Raw genomic sequence first — 23,467 nt, 5'->3', positions numbered from 1 at the left:
GGGTCAGGTGGTCGTTGATGCTATTGTTAAGACATCATCCACATTGTAGAGCCCACCGCAGATTGCATGTACGTCCCATTCGGAAGGAGTCGGGATAGATTAAAAGTAACTTGTCACTCTTTATGCATAATCATCATCAAATTACTTTTTGAAAATGATCAAAATGATGTTTGTTGCAGTGGCGATCAACATACACATACACACACCACATCCTAACATGCATATGCACCCGTGATTTATAATACTCACACCAGCTGATGGTAAACAAAGCAAATGCCAATTACTGAATGCGTCGTCCCACAACAAGATCTCAAGCCTCATCCTTCCATTTTGCCTCATTCGTTGATCCTACAACAACATGATGTGTTTGCCAGCATTTGTGTTGTGTTAGGATCAGCTGATTTTGTTGCTGATGTTGGCTTACTGCATCATGTTGTTGTTGTTGCCACTCTGTGTGTGTCATCCTCAAGGGAAAATTGCCCTTCTTGTGGCTGTAACAAATAAGAAGCATAGTTGTTTGATATATGCAGCACCGTTCCACCAGTTATAATCCCGCTACTGCGAAGCGTCATGATAAGGGGGTCATTTCATTCCAACCAAAAGAAACCACACGATTCATTGGAAACGTTTTTGAGGATGCATAAGCTGCAACATGTACTTGCATTAGTGCTATATAAGCTTGGCAAATGCAGGATGCAACAAGCAGTAGTAGGAAGCTGCTGCATCATCCTTGGGCTAATCAACATCCATCGACAAGGGGAGAAGCTTGAAAAACGCCAAGGGAGTATGCATTTTTATTCATGTGCTGTTACGTTGTAGATTAACCATACATCATATCTCTAGCCTCTTCTTCTTCTTCCTGCTTGACTTTTTCTTCCGTTTCCACCTCGAATCGGCATAATGGGCATGTATTGTGTAATTGCAACCAAGGCACCAAACATTCTCGATCGAAAAAATGGCCACTAAACCCATCATCAGTCATCCACATAGATTGAAAAGGTGTCGTGTATTTACCATGGCATCTTAGTCACTGGTTGGTCGGATGTCTTTAGATTATCCTTGCAAATGATGCATGTCTCTTCACTATATAGATCCATTGTTATGATCGACTTTGATGCCATCAGACCACTTTTTCTTTACCTATCCAATTGATGTGCCTTGATGCCAGGGAGGGATCGAATAAAGCGTTCGGATGCAGGAGGCGGGCCCTTTGCTTGGCTTTGAGATTCTTCCAATAATTGGGATACCAAGTTATCCAAAAACTGCTCTTGATCATGGTTGCCCACTGCTTGCATTTGCTCTCTAAACTGACTCAGAAAACTTCCAACATCCCATAAGTACCTATACTCTCTTTAATGGATAAAGAAGGTTCCCTTACTTTGCCGTTTGTAACAATTGCTGCAAGTTGTGTGCGGGATCGACATGACGACGACTGTTGCCGTGGTCACCGTTGCCACGTAATGGAGTAGGTGTCATGAAGTCGTCAAGGTCCACATTACGAGTCTCACGATTGGATCGATTGTTGTTGACTGCAATGTTTAGGTCCTCTGCAAGAAAAGAGTTGGCATAAAAGAGTGTGTACAAATCCAACAAAGAGGCACCTACCAAAATAGCTGGCCATGATTAGAAAAAAAAAAAGATGACTCCTCCACTCGCTTGATTCACTTGACGGACACTCTTTATGCATACGCAATCCAAAGTGACACGCACGTGCCTGAAATAGTACACAATGACACGCAAGTGCCTTTTGCTTGTATTGGTAATCGGTAGCTATAGCTTCATATTATAATAAAAATGGGCATGGATGTCCTATTATCAAACCAATTGGCTCAACTATTTGGCAAGGTAGCCTATATCTCGATAGCGGTTCTTAGCTACGTAATGGATCAACGCTCAAGGACGAAAGCTGATTCATACGACGTGCGCTCGAAATCTTAACTATCACGTGGATCGCTATTAGCTGTTTTCCAAGGTGACACATAAAGTACGTTGATGGTTACCAACCATGCTTGATGCAAAGGTTGTTCCAGTAGCTAATACGCAATCGAGTAAGGTAAAATGTGCATCTAATTGTTGTACTGGCAACAACGAGTAACCCGCTGAACCTAACCTATTTGATACCCAATCAAATGATGCCTTACTCCCTCTAGCCAAGTTTTACAGATACCGCTCGTCTGCCCAATAATGTTACAAGTTGCAATCCATCACCTCCACGATGAGGCATTGGAATAAGATGCTTCGTGAGTATGCATGAGAGAAATCTATTAAATGGTGACACGTGGTAGAATGTAAAGTTGAGCATTTCAATGATGAAAGAAGGTATATGGCCATCCCAATTGCAGTTAAGACTTTTTGGCTGACATGATGTCTCACGGCAATACGGAAGATACCGACTATAATAATTTCAGGGTATTGAATACTTTTTGCATCATGAGCCATTACTACTACTTTATTGTATAGGACGAAACATGCTATGTTCAAAATAACCGGCCTATCTCGATCCATATCTCGTCATGTCATTGCAAGAGCGGATATAAAGTCGATCAATGGGATGATCGTCAAAGCTTGTGAAACAATGGGCGATCGTTTTGCTGGGTAGACAAAGTGCACTAAATCTGGTTCAGGACATCCCTTAACCTTTTCTGTTTCTTTACTTATTGTCCCCTCCCTCCCTCGCTCCTTTCCACCCAATTCACAATGAACAAGCCATCTATAGCTGCATTCTGTTCAAGGAAAGCTATATCCATATTCATCACAAGCTTGATTGCGCTATCTCTTTTATTCCTCTATTCGGCGTCGATCCGGGATTCCTCAAATCAACTTTGGAGTGCAACAAGTCTATCGACAGCAGACAACAGCCATCCACCATCATCATGCATCGCCGATTCCGGCCAGCAGCATCGTGCCAAAGTGGATAAATACACTTGGGACCAGTGTCTAGACAACAGCCCCGAAGCACCAGCTTACTACTTATCCATTGTCATTGTCACTCGTATGGATGATTACGCCGGGTAAAGGATATATAAAAAGTAGGGTGCACGCACTATGAGGATACTAACCTTGTATCCTATGTGTGTAGCAATCAACATCATCGTTTCCAAAACTTCATTGATAGTGCATACCTGCTTGCCGAGCGTACACAAACCAAGATGGAATTGTTAGTGGTGGAGTGGAATCCTCCTGATGATCGAAGACGTGTATTGGATTCATTTGTAAGTATCGTGATGCATTGGGACACACGCACACACGCACACACAAGGATTGACATTTTCCCCCTTTGTTATAGAGATTCCGCCGATCACAATATTTGACGTATCGCATCATCACTGTTCCTCCTGGTATCCATCAAGCACTCCCCAACCGAGGCAACTCACCATTGCACGAATTCGAAGGAAAGAATGTTGGTATTCGATTTGCTCGTGGCGAATTCATTGTCTGTACAAACCAAGGTTAGTAAAGTGGTGGGTGGTGGTAGCCATTGGCAAAACGGAAATTGGGCATTGGAGCTAAAAAGTTACACTTGGATAGATGATATCTGGTCCCATAATTTCCATAATGCCGTCAAATCAAGAGCTTTCGAAAAGAATGTAATCTATCTTCAACATCAAGACCATCACAATATGTAAGTAATCATATCATCACCTAACAATGAGGATCCATGGATGTTGACAACCTCTTTTAGCCATGACAATTTGCCTCCATCCATTGTAAATCTTCCAGCATTTGCCGATGATGATACATTATACAACGCATGTCGTCTTGGTGACCAAGATTGGGGCAATTACAAGCTGCCAGCACCTTTGAATTTAACAACAAGCAACATCCTCGATACAGCTGATCAAGCTGGTGACTTCACTATGGCGCATCGTGATACCTGGAAGGTGCCTCGAGGATATCGTGAACAGGGTGGCGTTGCTTGGTAAGGACACACATGCACAAATGAGGAATGGATGGTGACTGATTGACAACAACAATCATAGGATGGATATTGAATTCATTTGCACTGCGGCGTGGACGTTTGATATCCCGGTGGTATGGGAAGAACGAGGCTTCACGTGCCATCAAGACCATCCCAACATTTGGGAATTCAACACTGATCAGCACAACGATAACAAGGATATTGATATGGGCGAGATCATGCGTAAAGAAAAAGTCTATATGAATCAAGAGGGCCAATGGGGTCTGCAGCAATTGGACATTTGGAACTATAATTTAGAATGCATCGAGTTCCATGGTGGTCTTTGCTGGTAAATAAACAACGCTTGCATTTTTAAAACACCTACTGCATAAATGAAGCCAAGTGAGAAAAAAAAAGAAGCTCATTGCTACACACAATGATCTCAGATGTGCTCTTTTTTCCGATTTGCCCATATGCCAACGTTACGTGTGTGTGGGGATAAAATGCAACATGTCTCACGTTATCATCAACGGTTACACAAAGACACGCATGGGGATGATGTGCTGCTGCTGCTGCTGCTATTGCTGTTATGCTCTTTTAGTAACTCCAAATACACTTTCTCCACATTCGGCGGCATTCCAGAAATCTGGCTATTGACATGTTGACATGTTTTTTTAAAGAAAAGGATAGCTCTTGCGGCTGGGGTGAATAGGGGTGGAATGCATGTTGTGACCAACGTGGTTTTCCTTTGGTTCCAACATTCCCAAACAATGCGATCCTTTACTTCTACAAATGGATGACACACACGACCGTTTGGTTCACACGGCTTTGACGGTGCGCTTGATTAGGCTTCTCGATATTCCCGGGAGAAGCTCCCCAAATGGCAGTGCCTCCGGCCACAAAAATGATCTCCGCACACACATGGACACATCCAATTCAACCACGCATGGCATCCACCATGCTCTAATGAATGTACATAGGTTAAAGTAGTGGTAGTAGTGTACATTACGATAAAAGAAGAACCCCAAAAAAGACATATATGCCTTATAGGATATCATTAAAAAGTGATTTTATGGACCATGTACACAAAAAGCAAACCAAACGCCTCCTCAATTACGTTTTGTAAATGGATCAAGGCACAAACAGACACTTTTTTGGGTACCAAGTGATACAAAGAAGTGATCAGGTAAGCGGGTACTCCCATATACCCTTTGTGGTACTCGCGAGAACGAGTGGTATCCGAAAAATCTCATGGTCGTCATCTGTCACTGACCTTTGATTATCTTTGGTTAAGCGTGTCCTAAGAACACCACTATTTACCTTTGACAAGCTTTCATGGCACACAGGATTGTTTTTCTTGGACTTCTCTCAATGCTGTAACAATACCAGCCAGATGATGATGAGAGCGCGCAGTAGTATTCCCACCATCTGTGCTGGTTGTCATCCATATATGGGAGGATGCGGCTCATTGTGGGTGGGCACGGATCCAATCAAGCACAGAACAACGAGTTGCTCATAGCCCCGCGATGACCAAAATTGGGACATGAAAAAAAACACCAGCAAGATGAGGACATGTAACATTCATTGTGTGTATATAAATACAGCGATTTTCACTTTTTTCATTTTCTTTCCCCTCATACTATCTATCTTTTTCATCTAATGGCAACATCAGAGCATCATCAAGATATTGAATCCAAGGTCGTTGCTGCTCCTCCACCACCCCCTCCGGTGACGGTGAGCAATCCAACCATTGCCAATCCTGGTCCTCTTGGTCTCAGCTCCTTTGCTTTGACCACATTCGTGCTTTCCTTACATAATGCGAGTGCTGGTATGCCAAATGGATCTCCTAGCAACGTTGTTGTTGGCCTTGCCTTCTTTTATGGTGGTCTAGTACAGGTATACTTTAAGGGTAGATGCTTGTTGTTGTCGTTGATCTTGAATTTTAATCATGAATTGAAATATGTACGATGATGATGATGATAGCTGCTCGCTGGTATGTGGGAGTTCCGTACAGGCAATACATTTGGTGCTACAGCCTTTTCGAGTTATGGCGGCTTCTGGTTATCGTATGCCATCATGTTCATTCCTGGTGCCAATATCCAAGGAGCTTACGCTGATTACCCTGGCTTGCTTGAACATTCATTGGGCATCTACTTGACATCATGGGCTATCTTTACTGCCTTGCTTTTGATTGCTTGCCACCGTTCTACCGTTGGCTTGGTGACGTTGTTCTTTTCCCTTACCATCACATTCATCCTGTTGGCAGCCGCTGATTTCAACGAAAGTGCTACCACCAAGGTAGCTGGAGGTGCCTTTGGTGTTGTCACAGCTATCATCGCTTGGTATAATGCATTGGCTGGCTTATTGACCAAGGAATCCTCCTACTTTACCTTGCCAGTTGGTCACTTGTCGTAAACGAGAAACAGCTACCCATTTTCTGTTTTTTCCTTCTTCTTTTTCTTTTTACTCCTTATAGCATTGTTGTATCCACCTTTTTTCTATATCATAATGATCGCTCTTCTTCTACTTGTATCTTACCCAACAAACCCCCCCTGTTGTGTTCAACAACTTAATAAGCGCAAGTACCTTTTTTCTCTTTAAACCATTGTGTGAGTAATCCTTTGTGTAATGGTGATCCGAACAAATGTTTCTTTGGACCACAATACGAAATACAACAACAAGCGGGCTAAGACGGATGTAGTCAACCCGTCATGCGTGACACGATAATGACTAAAATGGATGTATCGGCTGCATAGCACAAGAAAATCAGGTACATTCTTAGCAATGTTGGTAGCACCTGGATATTTCTTTGCATTTCTTTGCCAAACGGGCTTGTGTGTACTACCTATCGTGGTCTATTTTTCGGCGCAAATTTGTTCGTATTCATCCCTAAATGGCGGCAACATTCCGATTCGTAAAGAAGGCTTATGTTCTCCTCCTTTGATCTTGTGTACTGTTTTCTACCACCGTCATGTGGTCAATTCAACGTTGGATGAGAATAGAAAAGAGAGAAAGAAAAAATCTCCTCAACATTGGATGCATTGGCCAAATGTGAAGTTACACTGCAGGGTCGTCATCACCATCATCATTGCAACCATCACTTTTTACCTCGCTTTAAGCAACAAAACGTTTTTGCTTTTCCGCCATCAGTATTATCCTTTGTCTATTTCTTCCTATCCAAGGCCCCCTCGAAACACGTGTAATGTCGTAAAGTCAAGTGTAGTAAAAGTAGACACTTTGCTGATCGCCCCTGCAGCAGCTCACAAAAGAATCCTGATATAACGACAATCAACAAGCAGTAGTAGTAAGTGGATCATCTCTCTTCCTCCTTTACCCCCCCCCCACCACCTCCCCTGGATTGGGTGGGTCTAGACACACTAACAGGAGACACACGACACGACATCATCAGTTGTGTGTATGATGAAAATTGATCCGACGACGACTAAAGGCGGTTGGCACCGGCATCTTGCCTAAAATGGAAGCATCCATCCTCCACCACTTGTATCATGGTATCATTTGATTCACGATTGAAAGATGAGGTATTATTGATAACTAGGTTTACGTCAAGCGTAAAGTAGAAATGACGACGATGCATGAAGTTTCTAGAAACGATTGGTTGAAAGGATATGTATTGGATTCAAGGTTGCACAATGGTAGATTTTCATTCATGCAAAAAGGTAAGGATGGAGTTCCAGGTACAGTATTATGCTAGAGTAAAGGCTATATACAAGCTCGGGAATATGGTATAATTATCATGGGTTTTAGACCTGGGCACTTGTCATGCTTTGGTTTCAGGTTGAAATGGCACACGCGCAGCTACCACACAAACAACAATTTCTTTGTTTCTTTCCATTTTACCACCTTCTTTCTTTTTACCCAACGCCCCGTTTTCCCCCAACAACATGAGCTTCACAAGTTACAGTCGATATGAAGAACACGATGGCGATGGCAATTCCTATTCACACAGCAGCATTGTGGTTCACGAATTGACCGATGGGGAGACCAATGCACTTCTTGCCAATGAACACGTCAGCACTCCCAGCCTATCACCGAGCATGTTACAAGCTCCTCAGCCTGATTATGAGATTGAAAGCGGTTCATCAGAAGCAGAATACGATAGCGACTTTATCTTTACCGATGATGATGATAGCGATGAATGGGACATGGATCATTGGTTTCCTTCACTCTTTCGCAAGTCCATTATTGAGTATCTGGAGGAGGACGATGAAGACGCTGTGATGCTGGACCATCCATTTGATATCCTATCCTCGAATGAAGTGGCCGAAATTGAAGAAGCCCATGATGATGATGATGAACAACCAATAAGATCGGGAGGAAGACATCATCAACAAAGTACAACAACAACATCATCCCCGCGTAAACGATCCAAGCATAGACATCATCGTCATAAGAGGAACCACCATCACCATGACGACGACGACGATAATGAACAACAACCAACCGATGATACACCCGTTCCAGTAGTTGTCCACATTGTGATGTAGAGTATAATAAAAGCTTAGTGTTACGTATACACGTAAATGGTGCATGATGATGTCGATAATGATGGCGTGTGGATGAGTGGATGGGTACACAAGCACACATGCATACACGCACACACACACAGACATTTTACTAAGGTTGTATATATCACTTTTTGCTCTTGTCTCCTTTGTGATATCCGTAAGTGGAAGCTTCCTTTGATTCTTTTCTGGGCTACTGGACTGCAGGGTGAGGAATTCGTTTTTTATATAGAAACACAAGGAGCAAAAACAAAAGAGAATGAATATGGGTGGGTGGTGGTGATGGTTGCAAATAGATAGATAGGAGGAGGAGTTCAAGTCTTTGGACTGCTGCCTTTGTGTGGAGTTGCAAGTGGAGTGTTACGGATGGAGAGGTACAGGCTCAATAAAGTCAAAGGTGCATGTGGAAAGAGTGTCAATGGTGCGTCGAGCGCTTAAAGATCGACCGCATACAGGGCTGTCAAGCGATATTCTAAAAATACAAAAAGTTTTATTCTAACAAGAGCATCAGGGCAGAAAAGAATGAAGGAGGTTGCCACAAAAAGAACTGCAAAAGTTATCTCTACACGAGTTTTTGGATCGCTCATGAATGCTTTGCCCTATTAATAGCAGAGTGTGTGTCACCAACTCCGAATTAGACACCTATCACACATAGGATGATCGCTTTGTGTGTCATGACAATGAACCAGAGCGCTACGACGGGAGAAAGGGTCGAGCCTTTACACACCTTTATCCGACCCTTTATTGCTGTTGTTACCATGCGGATCGACGGACATTTTCTTCATAAACACATGGTCGATCTTCCTCTTTTTGATGTTCCGAGAAAAGAAACAATGGGCTCTCTCTCTCTCTCTCATGTCTATCTACTATGCCGCTCACTCCTCTTAAAATATAAATACGCAAAGACATCATCCTGGCCATTTTTTATTATCATCATCATTCTCTCTTTCTCTCTCTTTTTTTTTCTTCTTTCTTTTTTCATCCACCTTCTTTTCATTCTTCTTTCTCCTCCGTAGTACCAGCAATCGCTTTGTCGATGTTTCAGTATTTGGTGGATATGGCGTTGAAGCAGCAGCAGCAGTCAACAAAAGACGACGACCATCATCATCATCATCAACATGCTTCGAATCCACGTTGCTGCAACAGCTGCCGCCAAACTACCTCATCCACCACGCCATTGTCCACTCGACGCGCATCCATCAAAACCACCTCCACGGTCACTTTGCAAGTCAACAACAGCAATGACGACTGGCACACCGATAAGCCTTGTTGGTCCTTCAAAGACGATTACGTCTCATTCCCAAGCTTGGATCGATTTGACATGATCGATTCAACTACGGCTGATGATCATCATCATTAAGCCTTGTACATTTCTTTCATTGCCAGCATCATCCTGTCAGCTACTGCTACTACTACTCAAACTGCTACTACTACTACAACAACAACCATTTTCTCTTCCCTGGCAAACCTTGAATGATGAATGATTCCACCCCATTCCTTTTGAAATTTGATGGCGACGATCCCTTTCCTCTCGTTTACTCTTTTCTCTCTCTCTCTTTGTGTGTCTCTTTTATATTTTCGTTCTCGTTTTGTAACCCAAACCCACCACCCTTCATCCCTTTCTCTGTGTCTTATGTCATTTTTACTTCTTGTCGGTCTCTTCTATCATATGTCGAAAGAGAATACCTATGCCCTTTTTTCTTTTCTGTCGTCCAACAAAAACCTGACAGTGAATAAACATTACCCGGAAAAAAACCAAATACCAAGCATATACATACAATGCAAGATCATGTCGTGGCAAAAAAGTTTAATGAATTTGAGTAACAGGGCCACAGTGCATATAAGCACACATACACGGTTTGTGTAACTTGCTTGTCACAAGATAAGCAAATTCCATGTGCGGTGAGTGGGACACACACGCAATGGGGGAGAGAGCCTAACATCCAACAATGTGCAAAGTGTAAAGCGACGACGACGCCTTTGTATTCATGCCTACAATGAGCATCAACCCCTCTTGTCAAAACAATAGCACCATCAGCTGATAGAGATTATAACAAACATGCACATTACACATGTTCCCATGATGTAGGTGCGATCCCCTTGTGCCATGTACCATATACAGAGAGCAAACTTGCAGGTGTTGTGCTACCTGTAGTCTGCGGGGACCAAGTGGGTTGCACATGTGACTCGACAAAACAGGTGATCACCATCTGGGCAAATGCATTATATGTCAATGAAGGTTGTTTTTTGCTTAAAAAACATTTGTAAGGATCATCATACAAGAAAAACATAATGTAACTGGAACCGTAGATAAAAAGAAAAAGAAAACTAAACAGGCAGGAATGCTTGCTACTACTTTAGCAAACAAAAAGAATTATAAAGGAAAAGTTGCAGTTCCAAGGGAACGATGGGGTCCAGCCTGTTCATCATGCGTTTGATAAGAAACTAGGATATGGGATGTGGTGGGGGTTGGGTAAATAAGAAAAGCGAGGGTATATCTTGTTGAAATAAAAAGAGGCTGCTTTTGTGTGTGGGTGTGTGCTGGAATGATTGGGTTTGATGTTTGTGTGTGCTGATGGATAATAAAAAAGGATGGTGAAGGTGGTGGCTGCTCATGGGGGAGAGACTTTTTTTTGGGTGGGCTTGCTTTCTTTCTATGCAGGTGGCAGGACATGATTGATGAAACGAGCTGTTTCACCAATGCTGGCACATTTCAGCAGTCGATTTTGCACATGCGCGTCAATCTCCGCCAACACCTCCTTGGCTGTGGGACGAGTTTGTGGAGCTTCATCCAAGAGCCATGCCACAAGACCACGCATGTACATGGTGGGATAGCTGTAGGTAAATGTAGGGCTGGGTTCACTAAGGATGGAAGCAAACAATTCAATCTCATCCTTGATAAGATAATGAGGTGGCACGCGATCCATCATTTCAATCACGGTGATGCCGAGGGACCACATGTCGATCTTTTCGTCGTAATATTGTTCTCGAATCACTTCAGGTGCCATCCATTTGCTGGTGCCAAGACGTTCCCTGTTGCGTCGATTGGTACGAGTAGCCAATCCAAAATCAGCTGTTGTATCATAACACAACGTGTGTGTGTGAGTCATGGTGGTATAAAAAGTAGTTGTTGGAATTTTTGGTGGTACCAAACTTACCAAGCTTGACCTCGCCATTCCAACCCAGCAACAAGTTCTCGCATTTAATATCACGATGAATGAATCCTTTGCCATGCAAATAAACCAGTGCCTTGAGTGTCTCGCAAGTAATATAAATGGCATATTCTTCAGGAATGCCTCGCTGACAAAGCACGGCAAATACAGAGCACCGTTGAAGATCCATCGCCATCCAAACATCATCACGCCAGAGTGACACTTCGCGGAGTCGAATCAAGTTGCTATGGCCGGAAGCCATGATCCGAAGCTCACGTACAATAGCTGATCGGTATTCACGATCGGGATCAAGCCGACACCTTTTAATAGCCAACAAGAGGTTCTTTTTGTAACGATGACCAGCACGTACCACCGATCCATTGACTCTAAAAAAGACATCATGCGTTGTGTGAGTGGTGTGATGTATGCGATGCGATAACGACAAGAGAGAGAGTGTGTGTGTGTACGTGTGCGTGTGTATATGGCGGATATTGGAATATAAGCTTTAAGGTTTCTTTTTCCTTTTCCTTACCCTGTGCCTATTTCCTTGAAGTTGCCGTACTTGTTGCGTGGATCAAGAGAAGAGACTTGCACCTTGGGCAACGCTTTACGAATTCTCCGCTCAAATTCATTTTCGGTACGAGCAAGAGGCGGTAATTGAGGAATCTCGGAATGTGGCCCGACAGACAACCAAGGCTTTTTAGAAATGTGCTTTCCTGGTGTATAGGGACGCAAGCTATAGGTCTTTGCAGCTGATGCCATGGGCTCAGGCTTCAAGAAAGCATTACCAAGGATATTAGGAATCTCGTAGAATCCTGGTGGACGCCACACCTCCTTCATTGCAAAACAAAAAATAAAAATTTAGCCATGTGATGAACGAAAACAACAACAACAACAACATTTACCTTGCCAATGCCTCCTTGAGAAGTAATCGATTTGCTGGATGAGTCCAAGAATGAGCCACGTCGCAAGCAACCGGTGGATCGACGCTTCATCGTCATGTCAATAGTCATCATGTCGGATGGCTTTCGCATAGCTGCAGCCGATGCAGATCGTGCACGTTGGTTGGGAGTGGTGGTGGTAAGCGATTTGCTCTTTCTCAAGTTGCTGAATGAGGATCGTTTGTTTCCAAGCAAGCCTGGCGATCGCTACATAATCAATCAATCCATACATTAGAATGAAGGATAAGGAACCATGTTATCTACAAGGATCATCAACGTACCCTGTTGTGGTTTTCTTTCGATTGGAGCATTGCTTTCGTATCAGCTTGCTGTTGTTGAGAATAAGCTGGCATACAATGGAGCATCTTGGATACAGCAATGTGCGTGTGTGTTGTATAGCAACGTAAACAAGATGGATGAAAAATGAAAAAGAAGTCAGAAAATCTCAAATGCAACAAAGAAATGAGGGAGACAAGTTATATATGTATGCAGCGGGCTGAGATGAAGAGAACAGGTGACCTATTTTGTGGTTATAAGCCGCCGCATACATGGTTCGCATTTATGTGAGTAACACCCGGTAGTGCATTTTACTCGTTACTTTTTACTTGCCGACGCTCGTTGGTGTGCTGGATACGATATACAAGCGCTTTGTAAAGTTCGCATTGATGGCTTTCCTGCTTTATGGATGATTCCATGCATATACCCATTCTCATATAATAATAGATGCCACTACCATGTACGTATACAACAACATAACAACAACAACCAACTTGCTACTCTTTCACCCCCTTTCCCCTCCCGTCTCAAGTTCCATAGTAGTGAGAACCTTAATGTGTTGTACAACATGTTCACATTTGTGTATTTCGTGATACTACTAGATATCGTTCAAATCTCGCTTGACAGGGGCTCGAGGGAATGGATGCAATTTGGGTACTGTGTGTCCAAAAACAGACTCATCGTGGTGAGCAGGAGGAGAGCTATCTTGCCAACGGGTGTCTTTGCTTGAATTGTCGTCTTTGCTTTGTTGGTGTTTGAGCATTTCTTCCATATCTTCATCACCTTGCTCTTCCATCAAGTTGCTTGTGTCAACTGTTCCATAGGCTGTGGTGTGAAGTTCAGGATGTTCACGAGCGTCTTTGGAATGATCCCAGGCATCTTCACCGCCATGAGCTGGATGATGGGGTGGTTGCCATGGAGCTGGGTGGATGATGAATATATAAATTGGGAGTATGATCCGTGAATCCTATTTACCATTTCGATTGGGTGGGCTTGCCGTATAATCTGCTTGCATATTTGCATGCGACATATTTCCAAGAGAGAAGAGTGGAAAAAAGAGCACTATTCATGCATACGTCAACTTGAATCCGATTTTTCATTTTCCCCCAACACACTCACACACACATTCATTCACACACACACACGCACGTAAACCCCTGCTATATCCATATTCAGATACATCCGATGGTTTATTTCTTGAAGAAGCCTTTCATCTTGCCCATAACACCACCGCCTTCATCATCATTGCCTTGGCCCTTCTTGACATCCTCCAAGCTGTTTTGAATCTCGGCAATCGTTTGCATATCAAGCTGAATCCCAGCAGCCTGCATTTCTTGTGCCAACTTTTGCACGGATGCCTTGATCTACATGAACATGATGAATGTTTATCCTTGTCCCCCAACAACAACAACAAACCCCCATGCATATAAAACGTACCTCAGGATCATTCATGATTTTCATCATCTAAAAAGTCCCATTCTTGAGTTAAACAAGACACTACAATCTCTTTGCCATTCCTACCTCTGAAAAACCAGGCTGCTTTCCTTGAACATCAATACCCTTTTTCTGTAAAAGCATAGTAAACTCGGCAAGTTGCTCCATCACTTTGGGGTTGGCACCGATCTTTTGCATGACAGGGTGGGACGATGCTGACTGGAATGGATCAGAAGCGGAAGCAGCGAAACGCGAGCTGGCATGGAAGCTGGCTGCCATCATTCGAGGACGATGGGTCTGCATGCGGGCTGCTGCCAAGGCACCATGGCGTACACTGGCACGTTGCAAAAGTGTTGTGGAGACTCGCGTGAACATGATAAAGAAAGAGTGTCGATGGCTGAGTATCAAAATCAAGCATGGCTACCCTCCTCACACGTGACTTTACACGACCAGGGGTGGTGGATGGGGAATGCAAAAGGTGGTGGGTTGTCTTTATTCTAACGGTTGAGGTAGATAGGGGCTATAGTAGGAAGTATGGTTGTATCATGGCAATGGTTGCTAAAGCGATTATAATATAGCTACATAGTTTCCTAGATTATACATATTAGGCACACACAGCGATATACAAATAAATATGCATGAAAGATATGACTTTTTACCTGGGAAGATGCCTGTTGCTCCTGTTCTGCATAATTTTCCAGTCCACCAATCATTTTGGTCCTCAGTGCGTTGAATCACCTCAATCTTGTCATCCTTTTGGAAAACTAAATCACCTTCAGTCTGGGAATCGTAATCATAAAGTGCCATCACATAGAGCGTGTTGTTGTTGCTTCGTGGTGCTGGTACAGGAGTGGGTGGCGAATTAGGTGTTGTATACGATGGTGCTGCTGCTGCTGCTGCAGGAGGAGGTTGATATGAATGATGATAATCAGCTGATGGTGCCATTGTCTTTTCTTGTGGGAAACCATTCTCTGTTTGCGCTGCTGCATACGCTTCTTCTTCCTTTCGCAAAGCGGCCCGTTCCTTAAGCGTCAATTTGGAACTATTGGCACCACCCGATACTAATCCACAAAACTTGTCAACCTCTCTTGACTTTTATATACGCGCTCTCTCTCTCTCTCTTACATACCTTTGAGCCATGCCTTGCCTCCCGATTTTAATAGATCCAAGCTCTCCATTTCCATTTGCATATCCCTTTGAGACTTGTGCCAGTTGTATCCATCTTGCAATGGCATCGCGTGTGTAACAAAATGATTCACATTGGCATTCACCAATTCATAGCAACGAGCATAGATCATGCCATAAATCTTGCATTGCATGTTGTAAAAGTGCTCCAATAAAGGCTCGATCAGCATGGCTTTGAGATGGAAGAAACGTGGTAATTCGGCTTTGAGCATGTCATTGAGATAATTGTAGTCCTCGGTTGCCTTCTCTAACGATTGCTCCACCTAATGATCCTTTAGCATTCACCCAATCCAATATCCACACAAACGGCTTTACCTTATACAATTGCTTTTCTTCGTTGAAGGATCGTTCAGTTTTGGCTTTGAGCTTGTTTGAAGAAGCCCTGTGTCGATCATAATCAATCATTTTGTGGTTCCTTTTGGTGATGGTCTTTTGAATGGTCTTTATGATTTCCTTCAATTCGAGCATAGGGCGCACCACGGTATGATCAAGGAGATCCTGTATTGCATCTATTAGCCCATCGTTTTTGCAAAATGCCACGTGCATGAACATGTCACTTGCCAATTCAGGTAAAACCTCGTCTCGGCAATAGGCCATTGCCGCTTCAGCATCATTGGCCGCTTGTACTGCTGCTGCTGGTGTCTGTTGCACACGCTTCTGAATACCCCCTTGTTCGATACCAAGATGTGTGTCGTATATAACTGTCAAAAAGGATGCCATCTTCGCTTGATGACCCAGTAAAGCTAAGCATGCAAAGAAAAAAGCAAAGTTTAAACTCCATCCTCATCATCCTCTCTTTATCAGCACTCTCGCAGCTTGCCCTTGTTTTACCTGCAATTGCATCGCGAAATGCTTGGATATCTTTTTGAAACTGGTCCACAATCTTTGTCAGGTCCGTAAATCGTTTCTCTTGAGCCATGAATTCGGTATCTCGGGTCACTATAGCAATTGAAGTGAGCCATGTAAATAAAACAAAGGTGCTGTCGTCTATACCTTCGGCCTTCTTTGACATAATCTGGTGAGGTAAACGGCTCACCGCCTTTTGAAAACCCTATCCGTGTTTCGTGTGTGCTGCTTTAGCCCTGGTTGACATTTACAATTCATAAAGAAATGAGAAGTCATTGTCTACCTTCCAACTCATTGAGAATAGTGTTGGGTAGAAAAGTATAGAAAGAGAAAAGAAAAAGAACGTGTGGGTGCGTGTGGGTGTGTGTGTGCCGTTCTACAAGATGCCCTCCGACAAGAGAGAGAGAAAAAACAGGGCGGCGGCGCGAGAGTTGAGTTGTCGGGAAAAGAAGCTGTTACTTGCTGAGCAAATGAAAAAGAATACACGATTATTCCGCTGACACACATTGGCCCTTCTGTGTTGATAATAGCAACTGGTCTGTGTGTATGGTTTTAGTTGCATAGGGTATAGTACGTGTGTGATTGATTATGTTATCTTTGAATTTTGCTTTCAATGCTACTACCAGGAACCTTGTATACTCGGCTTTTTCTTTTCCGAATGAACCAATCGGTCTCTTTTTCGCCCCTTCCTCCTCCCACTCCCTCCCATTACGGCCCGTCATAAGGGTAACCACTATCATTCCAGAAAAAAGCAAACCCAGCAATGCATTGTGTAACACAAGAGACAATAAGCCATTTATGATAATACGGATCCTTCACGAATGGACCTTCTAATTCTATCCGCCATCATTTTATCCTTGCGTCCTATTAAGGATGTCGCCTTGCCTGTTCTTCCAGCTCTTGCCGTACGACCCACTCGATGTAAATAATCCACCACGGATGAAGGAAAGTCATAGAGAACCACATGATCCACAAAGGTTGTATCAATGCCACGTGAAGCGATGTCTGTGCTGATAAGAACATTATCACCTGGTAACCCACTCTCATCTTGGCAAGCAAATCGGTTTAGAATCTCGCTACGTTCTGCATCCTTGTGTAAGGCGAGTACAGGCATATCCTTCGATCCCAGCCAATCATGTAATAACTGTGCCGATTTGCGTGTGTTGCAAAAGACGAGCGTCTTATCATCCTTGATATTCCTTTTCAGCACATCCAGCAGTGCCAGCTGCCGATTCCCATTAAAGCGTGCCAAGTCAACAAATGATTGCTTCAAATTGGGCAATGCACGATGCAACGAGGGTGTTGTTAACTTTAAGAGTCGCTCTCCAAATAAAGTATCCAAGGTTCGATGTACTGAACGAGGTAATGTTGCCGAGACAATAATGCATTGTGCTGTACCCACACGATCAAGAATAAAGCGTACGTCGTCACCCCAACCAGCATCAAAGAGAGAATCCGCTTCATCCACCACCAAATGACGTGTATCAGCCAAAGATAAAGTACCATCACGTACGAGACTGCACAAGGTTGTTGGCGTTGCTACCAATACATCCACAGGCTGTTCAAGTTGTTCTGCCAATCGACGTCTCTTGACTTTGCTATCAACACCCAATGCCCTGAACTTGGTGATATGCGCCAATGACTTTGCCGTTTGTACTACTTGCTTCACAAGTTCACGTGTTGGTACAAGTACAATCGCTCGAGGATGATCCAATCGACGACGTTGCTTCTTTTCATCTTGCTTCAATCGATCAATCACTGGCAACAAATAAGCCAACGTCTTGCCAGATCCAGTCTCTGCTGCCACAAGCACATTTCGATGCTGCTCGGGTTTCAACAAGGGGGGAATAGCCAATGCTTGAATCTCACTCGGCCTGGCATCTTGTACATGCTTCAAATGGCCTTGACGCACTGCATCTATCACACCAGCTTGTAGTCCAAGATCATCAAACGTTTGTGTCGCCAACCTTGCTGATAGCTGGGATACGGTTTCTTGTTGCTGATTGGGTGCTGTTCCAGGAATGGCTTCCAATCGTCGAGCTACTGGAATATACGGTGCCTTTGAAGACTTTGGCCGGCTTTCCTTGAGTTTGGCTCGTAACACATTACGTCGTTCTCGTCCATTCAACCCATCAGGCCGTAGGTGTTTACTCAAACTCGAATAGTTGGGCTTTCGTAGCTGTGAGCGTTTCGAAGCGACGCATGCTGTTGTTGAGAATAAGCGATGTTGCTGTAGCTGCGATTCAAGACTGATCTGAAAAGCTGTGCTCGAGAAGAATTTTTTCAACATGTGTTATGTGTCAAGCGCTGTTGCTATTTGCACCATGTCAATGCACCCCTATCCATTTTAGTCTCAGACCTACCACAAAGAGTCATACGGATATGTATTAGTTCTAGAAGATGCATTAAAGCTTGCTCTTCCTATTGTATAATAAAAACAAGATGATCCATTCATGTCAAGTATGCATTCGAAAAAAAAGAAAGGGATACCACTTGCATATCATGTCAAACACGCCATCATGCCGAATTTAGCTGTCGATGGCAGAACGTATCCCATCAAATGATCCAACTTTGCATATGCATCAAGGGAGGTAGTAGCTCAATGTACTATGTGGATGACTATGCGATTGATCATACATCTACCAGCCTTTACCTTATTATAGAAACCAAAGATGGCAATGATGACCAGACTTGGCAACAACAAAGTTTATAAATGACTACAAGGATCGATCCACGTCCACAGGATTACAAGGAGGGCTTTGCATCATGGTGCTCACAGACTATAATGAACCTCATTTTATGGTAGAACTTGAAAATATGTAGTAAGGCAATCATCATTATCATGTAAGGTGTAAAATGACACACATCCCTTTTGTTATACATGGGGATCATTCCTTTATTTACATGCACCTATTGTCTATTGTGAGGGTGATTATGATGACTATGGTGGGTATGTTATGTGTTTGGGCGGTGTGTGAAGGTAAATGAAATGGCCTCTTGTTCGTTGCTATTCTCACTCTACGCTTGGTGTCAACAGGTACATTGAGAGCCCACTGTTGCATCCGAACTGGTGGCTATGGCTATGATGAGGTTGCTCGGATTGCTCAGGTTGCTCGAGATGATCGTGATGATTGTGATGAGGTTGAGGAAGCGGATGAGGCTCTTGTGTGAATTCGACTAGATTGATCCTCTTATTTCTGCTGTTGTGATGACCACAGATGGTATGCACTTTGTGCACTTGAAAGAGTAGTATATCCCGCGAATCGACCCATTGCTTGCCATTGCCCAAAGTTGGCCGCCCATGGAACTTGCCCTTTGTTGTCAATGTGCTTCTTCGCAAACTCGAAGTCAGATATGTGCTCATCGATGTTGTATCGATCCATCATTTTCAGCGTTGTCACCTCTCCTCCATGTTCAGGATAACCATTGAGAAGCCATTGGTGCAAAAGGTACGCTGCATCTTGAGGATTACATGGCAATGCAAATTTGGAGAGGTTGCCACCACACATCAAAGCTGATCTCCCTTGAGGTTGCTGAACAACCATTGGTTGTATTGGTACTGAATTTTCCTTGTGTGCTCGCTCACTTCTCCAGAGGCGATCCAAGTCAACAGCATATCGATGAAGACCAAAACCTGTTTGTTGGCGTATCAAAGCTGGTGCCTCGAACCTGGAGAATCCTTTTCTTGTAATGAAATCTCACTCATGGCAGCTGATCCAGCCTCCTTGCTCACTTGTAATGCATGGCCAGTCGACAAGAAACGAAGTGTAAACACCTCCTCGTCACCTCGCAACTCCAATGGGATTCGCTCAAAACAAGGCATCTCGATAACGATTCACGTGCCTCCTCGCTTTGTGTATTGTCATCACATCCATCGTAACACAACAAGTGAGCCATTTCTTGTAATCTTGACTTGAGACCCTTCAAGAAGTGAATGAAAAGGGAGTCGATCGCGCATCCAACGTGATTCAGATAACTGCCGCATATGATTGATCAAAGCATTGCCTTCCAAACCACCCAACATGTAACGACTACGTCGTGAAAGAGCTGCACGCACTTGATCCTCGTCTTCCATCCAATGGTCATCTTCACATCTTTCGGGCCCAAAGTCTTTGATAAGCTTCTTGAATGGATGATCAGCACCAGTGGCTGCGCCAATGTGATTCTTGCAGGCTAGTGCACTCAAATAATAAAGGCAGCCTTCAGGAACACCATTGGCCCATTTGAACCAAGCGGCACTATCACTTGACTGATATTGCTTCTCGTCGCTCCTTGCTCCTAGAGCAACCCGTATCTCTACCCATAGCTTCCATTCGTTGAGTAGCACCAGGAGATCTTGCTTCTTGTTCTGCCAGCTGGCATAATTTTGTAAGTTGTCAACACCAAAGCGATCCATGGATGTCCTTACTTCGACAACGGAAGCCGTTATATCAATCCTGTGCGGTTGTAGTAGACCGTGTCGCCGAATCCAACCTTGCAGATGCATTGCAGAACGTAGCTTTATTAAAAAGGATATGAGTGCATGGTTCATCATGCAAGATCATTAGGCTTTTACCTTATTACAAGAGGCCAGATATCACAATGACAACAATGACAATGAAAGACTAAGAATGACCACAAAGATCAGCTTTAATCCATAAGGTTACAAGAAGGATCATACATCGTGGTACCCACACGAACTTGGCTTGATGGTGTAAGCAATCAAAGTGATTGATAGAGGAAAGAGATACGTGAGAGTGTGATGGAGCACGACAACATTCTTTTATTGCGCATGTTGGTGGGCGTGTGAAAAGAGGGAAGAATGATAAACATTTGTTGGGGATGATGCATCAATTGATAAATTGGGCCGGGTACATTCATCAACGGTGGTCGATAACAAAGAGCCCAGCCGTGGTAGTTGTCCATGCATGTACTCGACCATGATGAGGGTTGATACCCATGCCAAGAAGGAATTTGTTGTCAAGACTCTTTACATCGCAACGGCTCATTGTGTTTCCACGTCTCCAAGGATCATTGGCTGGTTGAAGAGTGTGAATCGAAATGTCGAATGATAGGACATGGTAATGTGGATGCTTATCAAGTGAATATGGTAAGGGAACAGCATCACCAATTGAATCAGGTACGAGTGAAACACGTATAGAGTCCAGGGGTGTCATTGTCTCATTGTATTCTTGGTTGCTGCCGTCCTAAACGGCTTCATCCATGATTGCGAAATAGCTGCTTCATGCATTGATTCATCCATGGCTGTAAAACACCTTTCGTCAATGCCATCCCATCCATCATCCTCATCCTCAGTCGTATCCACGTGGCATGATCCCATCCTTCCTGCTGACAACTTGCCAAGTAACCAAAGCAACACTCCAGGACCTCTCATTACTGTACTTGATTGCATCCATCCATTGCAAGCTTGATAAGAAAAGAGCCACTCTCATCGCTGTCGGTATACTTCCTTTTCCATCCCTCTGTTCATAACTCACTGGCTTGGTCATTTTCTACCACAGCTCAACCAGGCCAGGGATGATGCATTGCTTGATGGCTGATATGGCATCATCCACACCAAATGAACCAAGAGATCCAACTCGGTCAATGTAGCCAATTCCTTCCATCCCATGTACCAAAAGCATATCCTGATCCATATCCATAAGTAGTCGTATGTATTGAAAACAAGTTGCTACACGTAAATAAAGCTGCTTCTATATGATGGCTATCGGCTGTTCACGTGAAAAGGGCTGCAAGACACGTTGCTGCAAGTAACTTGAGGCAATGGAGTAAGCCCTTGCTAAGAGCAGCTGCTGTAATGAATGCTGTTACGTTCGATTGCGGTAGAGGAGTGTACAAGAGAGCGCGTTGTGTCAAGAGACTCGTGTGTTGAAGAAGAGTGACAAGAAAGCTGTGTACACGCCATGGACTTGCCATTCAGTCAAAGACAATCGGATCACGATAGTTGTAGGATTGACATGATGGGTTGAAGCAGAGCAATCGTTCGCAGGTGGTAGTTGTATGCTTCAATGGGGCAACAGATGAGAATAGGAGGAAGAGGGAAGAAGTTGAGTAAAAGAGGTGGAAATCATATAGATCGGACATCTCCTGTGTAAATGCATGTACACTGTACATCAAAACTTGATACTGAGATTTCCCATCTCAAACCACAAACTTTCACACAAGATGCTCTTGGACATGCTGATCACGCTGATCTAAAAAAGACCTGATGTTTCATTTGAAAATTTGGAATGGAAGGGTATAATGTGGGTTTACTATGTAAGTCGGAAATGGATGTCAGCGCCAGATTCATGATTTATGGAAATAGTGTGCATTACCTTGGGATTCCCCATTTCGAACCTGAAACTTTGTCGGAAGGTTCGCTGCAACATGCTGATCAACTTCATTCATTTAAAAACCATACACTTCATTAAGAATGTCTTGAATGCGGGAGGGTCCAAACGGTGGATGATGGGGACAAAAGAGCGGACGGCCCACCGCCCCGAAGTTGCCTACCTTCAACTTGAAAATTGGTCAGAAGGGTGCTCCGAGCATGCTGATCAACATTTTTCTAATAAAAACTTCATGCTTCATTTGAAAATTTGGAATGGGAGCGTCCAAAAGTTTGAAAGACGAAGACATTCGCAGGGTCTGTCTTTCAAGAATTGACATGTTTGCTGTTCCAACGTAGCTCAGTCAAATCGGCCCGGATCAAGAAACTTGAATGATGGAAATGCTCGGCTGGAGCAGGAGAATCGTTCACATGCAGTGGATTTTGCAACAACGCCGATTGTGAGGAAATGGCTGATAGCGCGCAATATATGGACTATTGTGGATAGACCATAAAGTATAATCCATCAATCCTTCCAGTCATGCAAAGTAGCTGAGTTACCCAAAGAGATCCTTCTGCATCTTTGGCTCTCCAGGGTCTAGCTACTTGGCAATGAACAAAGACCACTTCTCATATAGCATCACGCTTACAAACGTAAAGGTGCCTGTATCTCCAAACTTTACAATGAAACGTGTGGTTTTTATTAGATCAATGTGCTCGTCTTGGCCAACAGCACCTTGTGTGCAAGTTTCAAGTTGATCGTGGCCAATCCCAGATTTCGCAATGTCGCCACCAGCCAAAGTGAAACGAGTCGACCTCTTGAATTTCTTTTCGACGACCAAAAAATATTTTTTGGGCTAGTTGCGACATTGAACGTGAAACTTTCACACAAGGTGCTGTTG

The 23,467-nt window shown here is 43.6% G+C and overlaps 12 protein-coding genes across 12 annotated transcripts; 4 read left to right on the top strand and 8 right to left on the bottom strand.

The window, feature by feature from the left end:
• Nucleotides 1-820: 820 nt before the first annotated feature.
• On the bottom strand, nucleotides 821-1,621 carry O0I10_012309 (uncharacterized protein; the record flags this gene model as incomplete). Its single annotated transcript, XM_058492242.1, has 5 exons — nucleotides 821-962; nucleotides 1,015-1,083; nucleotides 1,141-1,320; nucleotides 1,379-1,547; nucleotides 1,606-1,621. 5 exons carry the CDS (start codon nucleotides 1,619-1,621, stop codon nucleotides 821-823), a joined length of 576 nt encoding a protein of 191 aa, XP_058336992.1.
• A 1,076-nt stretch (nucleotides 1,622-2,697) lies between these two features.
• Nucleotides 2,698-4,251, top strand: O0I10_012308 (uncharacterized protein; the record flags this gene model as incomplete). Its single annotated transcript, XM_058492241.1, has 6 exons — nucleotides 2,698-3,011; nucleotides 3,080-3,212; nucleotides 3,287-3,449; nucleotides 3,529-3,622; nucleotides 3,683-3,919; nucleotides 3,981-4,251. 6 exons carry the CDS (start codon nucleotides 2,698-2,700, stop codon nucleotides 4,249-4,251), a joined length of 1,212 nt encoding a protein of 403 aa, XP_058336991.1.
• A 1,306-nt stretch (nucleotides 4,252-5,557) lies between these two features.
• Nucleotides 5,558-6,313, top strand: O0I10_012307 (uncharacterized protein; the record flags this gene model as incomplete). Its single annotated transcript, XM_058492240.1, has 2 exons — nucleotides 5,558-5,794; nucleotides 5,882-6,313. 2 exons carry the CDS (start codon nucleotides 5,558-5,560, stop codon nucleotides 6,311-6,313), a joined length of 669 nt encoding a protein of 222 aa, XP_058336990.1.
• Nucleotides 6,314-7,800: 1,487 nt separating this feature from the next.
• On the top strand, nucleotides 7,801-8,403 carry O0I10_012306 (uncharacterized protein; the record flags this gene model as incomplete). The annotated part of the gene is made up of 1 exon (XM_058492239.1): nucleotides 7,801-8,403. The coding sequence occupies one exon, from the start codon at nucleotides 7,801-7,803 to the stop codon at nucleotides 8,401-8,403; it is 603 nt and encodes a 200-aa protein (XP_058336989.1).
• Nucleotides 8,404-9,478: 1,075 nt separating this feature from the next.
• On the top strand, nucleotides 9,479-9,781 carry O0I10_012305 (uncharacterized protein; the record flags this gene model as incomplete). Its single annotated transcript, XM_058492238.1, has 1 exon — nucleotides 9,479-9,781. The coding sequence occupies one exon, from the start codon at nucleotides 9,479-9,481 to the stop codon at nucleotides 9,779-9,781; it is 303 nt and encodes a 100-aa protein (XP_058336988.1).
• A 1,294-nt stretch (nucleotides 9,782-11,075) lies between these two features.
• On the bottom strand, nucleotides 11,076-12,879 carry O0I10_012304 (uncharacterized protein; the record flags this gene model as incomplete). The annotated part of the gene is made up of 5 exons (XM_058492237.1): nucleotides 11,076-11,494; nucleotides 11,580-11,959; nucleotides 12,106-12,407; nucleotides 12,479-12,721; nucleotides 12,796-12,879. The coding sequence occupies 5 exons, from the start codon at nucleotides 12,877-12,879 to the stop codon at nucleotides 11,076-11,078; spliced, it is 1,428 nt and encodes a 475-aa protein (XP_058336987.1).
• A 509-nt stretch (nucleotides 12,880-13,388) lies between these two features.
• Nucleotides 13,389-13,820, bottom strand: O0I10_012303 (uncharacterized protein; the record flags this gene model as incomplete). The annotated part of the gene is made up of 2 exons (XM_058492236.1): nucleotides 13,389-13,711; nucleotides 13,766-13,820. The coding sequence occupies 2 exons, from the start codon at nucleotides 13,818-13,820 to the stop codon at nucleotides 13,389-13,391; spliced, it is 378 nt and encodes a 125-aa protein (XP_058336986.1).
• A 160-nt stretch (nucleotides 13,821-13,980) lies between these two features.
• On the bottom strand, nucleotides 13,981-14,599 carry O0I10_012302 (uncharacterized protein; the record flags this gene model as incomplete). The annotated part of the gene is made up of 3 exons (XM_058492235.1): nucleotides 13,981-14,154; nucleotides 14,228-14,254; nucleotides 14,312-14,599. The coding sequence occupies 3 exons, from the start codon at nucleotides 14,597-14,599 to the stop codon at nucleotides 13,981-13,983; spliced, it is 489 nt and encodes a 162-aa protein (XP_058336985.1).
• A 192-nt stretch (nucleotides 14,600-14,791) lies between these two features.
• O0I10_012301 (uncharacterized protein) lies at nucleotides 14,792-16,550 on the bottom strand (the record flags this gene model as incomplete). The annotated part of the gene is made up of 8 exons (XM_058492234.1): nucleotides 14,792-14,814; nucleotides 14,884-15,285; nucleotides 15,354-15,672; nucleotides 15,725-15,907; nucleotides 15,971-16,152; nucleotides 16,241-16,348; nucleotides 16,403-16,460; nucleotides 16,539-16,550. The coding sequence occupies 8 exons, from the start codon at nucleotides 16,548-16,550 to the stop codon at nucleotides 14,792-14,794; spliced, it is 1,287 nt and encodes a 428-aa protein (XP_058336984.1).
• Nucleotides 16,551-17,051: 501 nt separating this feature from the next.
• O0I10_012300 (uncharacterized protein) lies at nucleotides 17,052-18,545 on the bottom strand (the record flags this gene model as incomplete). Its single annotated transcript, XM_058492233.1, has 1 exon — nucleotides 17,052-18,545. One exon carries the CDS (start codon nucleotides 18,543-18,545, stop codon nucleotides 17,052-17,054), a length of 1,494 nt encoding a protein of 497 aa, XP_058336983.1.
• A 901-nt stretch (nucleotides 18,546-19,446) lies between these two features.
• On the bottom strand, nucleotides 19,447-20,078 carry O0I10_012299 (uncharacterized protein; the record flags this gene model as incomplete). Its single annotated transcript, XM_058492232.1, has 2 exons — nucleotides 19,447-19,889; nucleotides 19,958-20,078. 2 exons carry the CDS (start codon nucleotides 20,076-20,078, stop codon nucleotides 19,447-19,449), a joined length of 564 nt encoding a protein of 187 aa, XP_058336982.1.
• Nucleotides 20,079-20,120: 42 nt separating this feature from the next.
• O0I10_012298 (uncharacterized protein) lies at nucleotides 20,121-20,741 on the bottom strand (the record flags this gene model as incomplete). Its single annotated transcript, XM_058492231.1, has 1 exon — nucleotides 20,121-20,741. One exon carries the CDS (start codon nucleotides 20,739-20,741, stop codon nucleotides 20,121-20,123), a length of 621 nt encoding a protein of 206 aa, XP_058336981.1.
• Between the last annotated feature and the right edge of the window lie 2,726 nt (nucleotides 20,742-23,467).

The sequence above is a fragment of the Lichtheimia ornata genome (genome assembly GCF_029851405.1).
Source record: "Lichtheimia ornata isolate CBS 291.66 chromosome Unknown scaffold00120, whole genome shotgun sequence".
In the NCBI taxonomy this organism is placed as follows: domain Eukaryota; kingdom Fungi; phylum Mucoromycota; class Mucoromycetes; order Mucorales; family Lichtheimiaceae; genus Lichtheimia; species Lichtheimia ornata.
The sequence above is the reverse complement of the archived record's forward strand: the minus strand, read 5'-3'. Positions and strand labels throughout refer to the sequence as shown.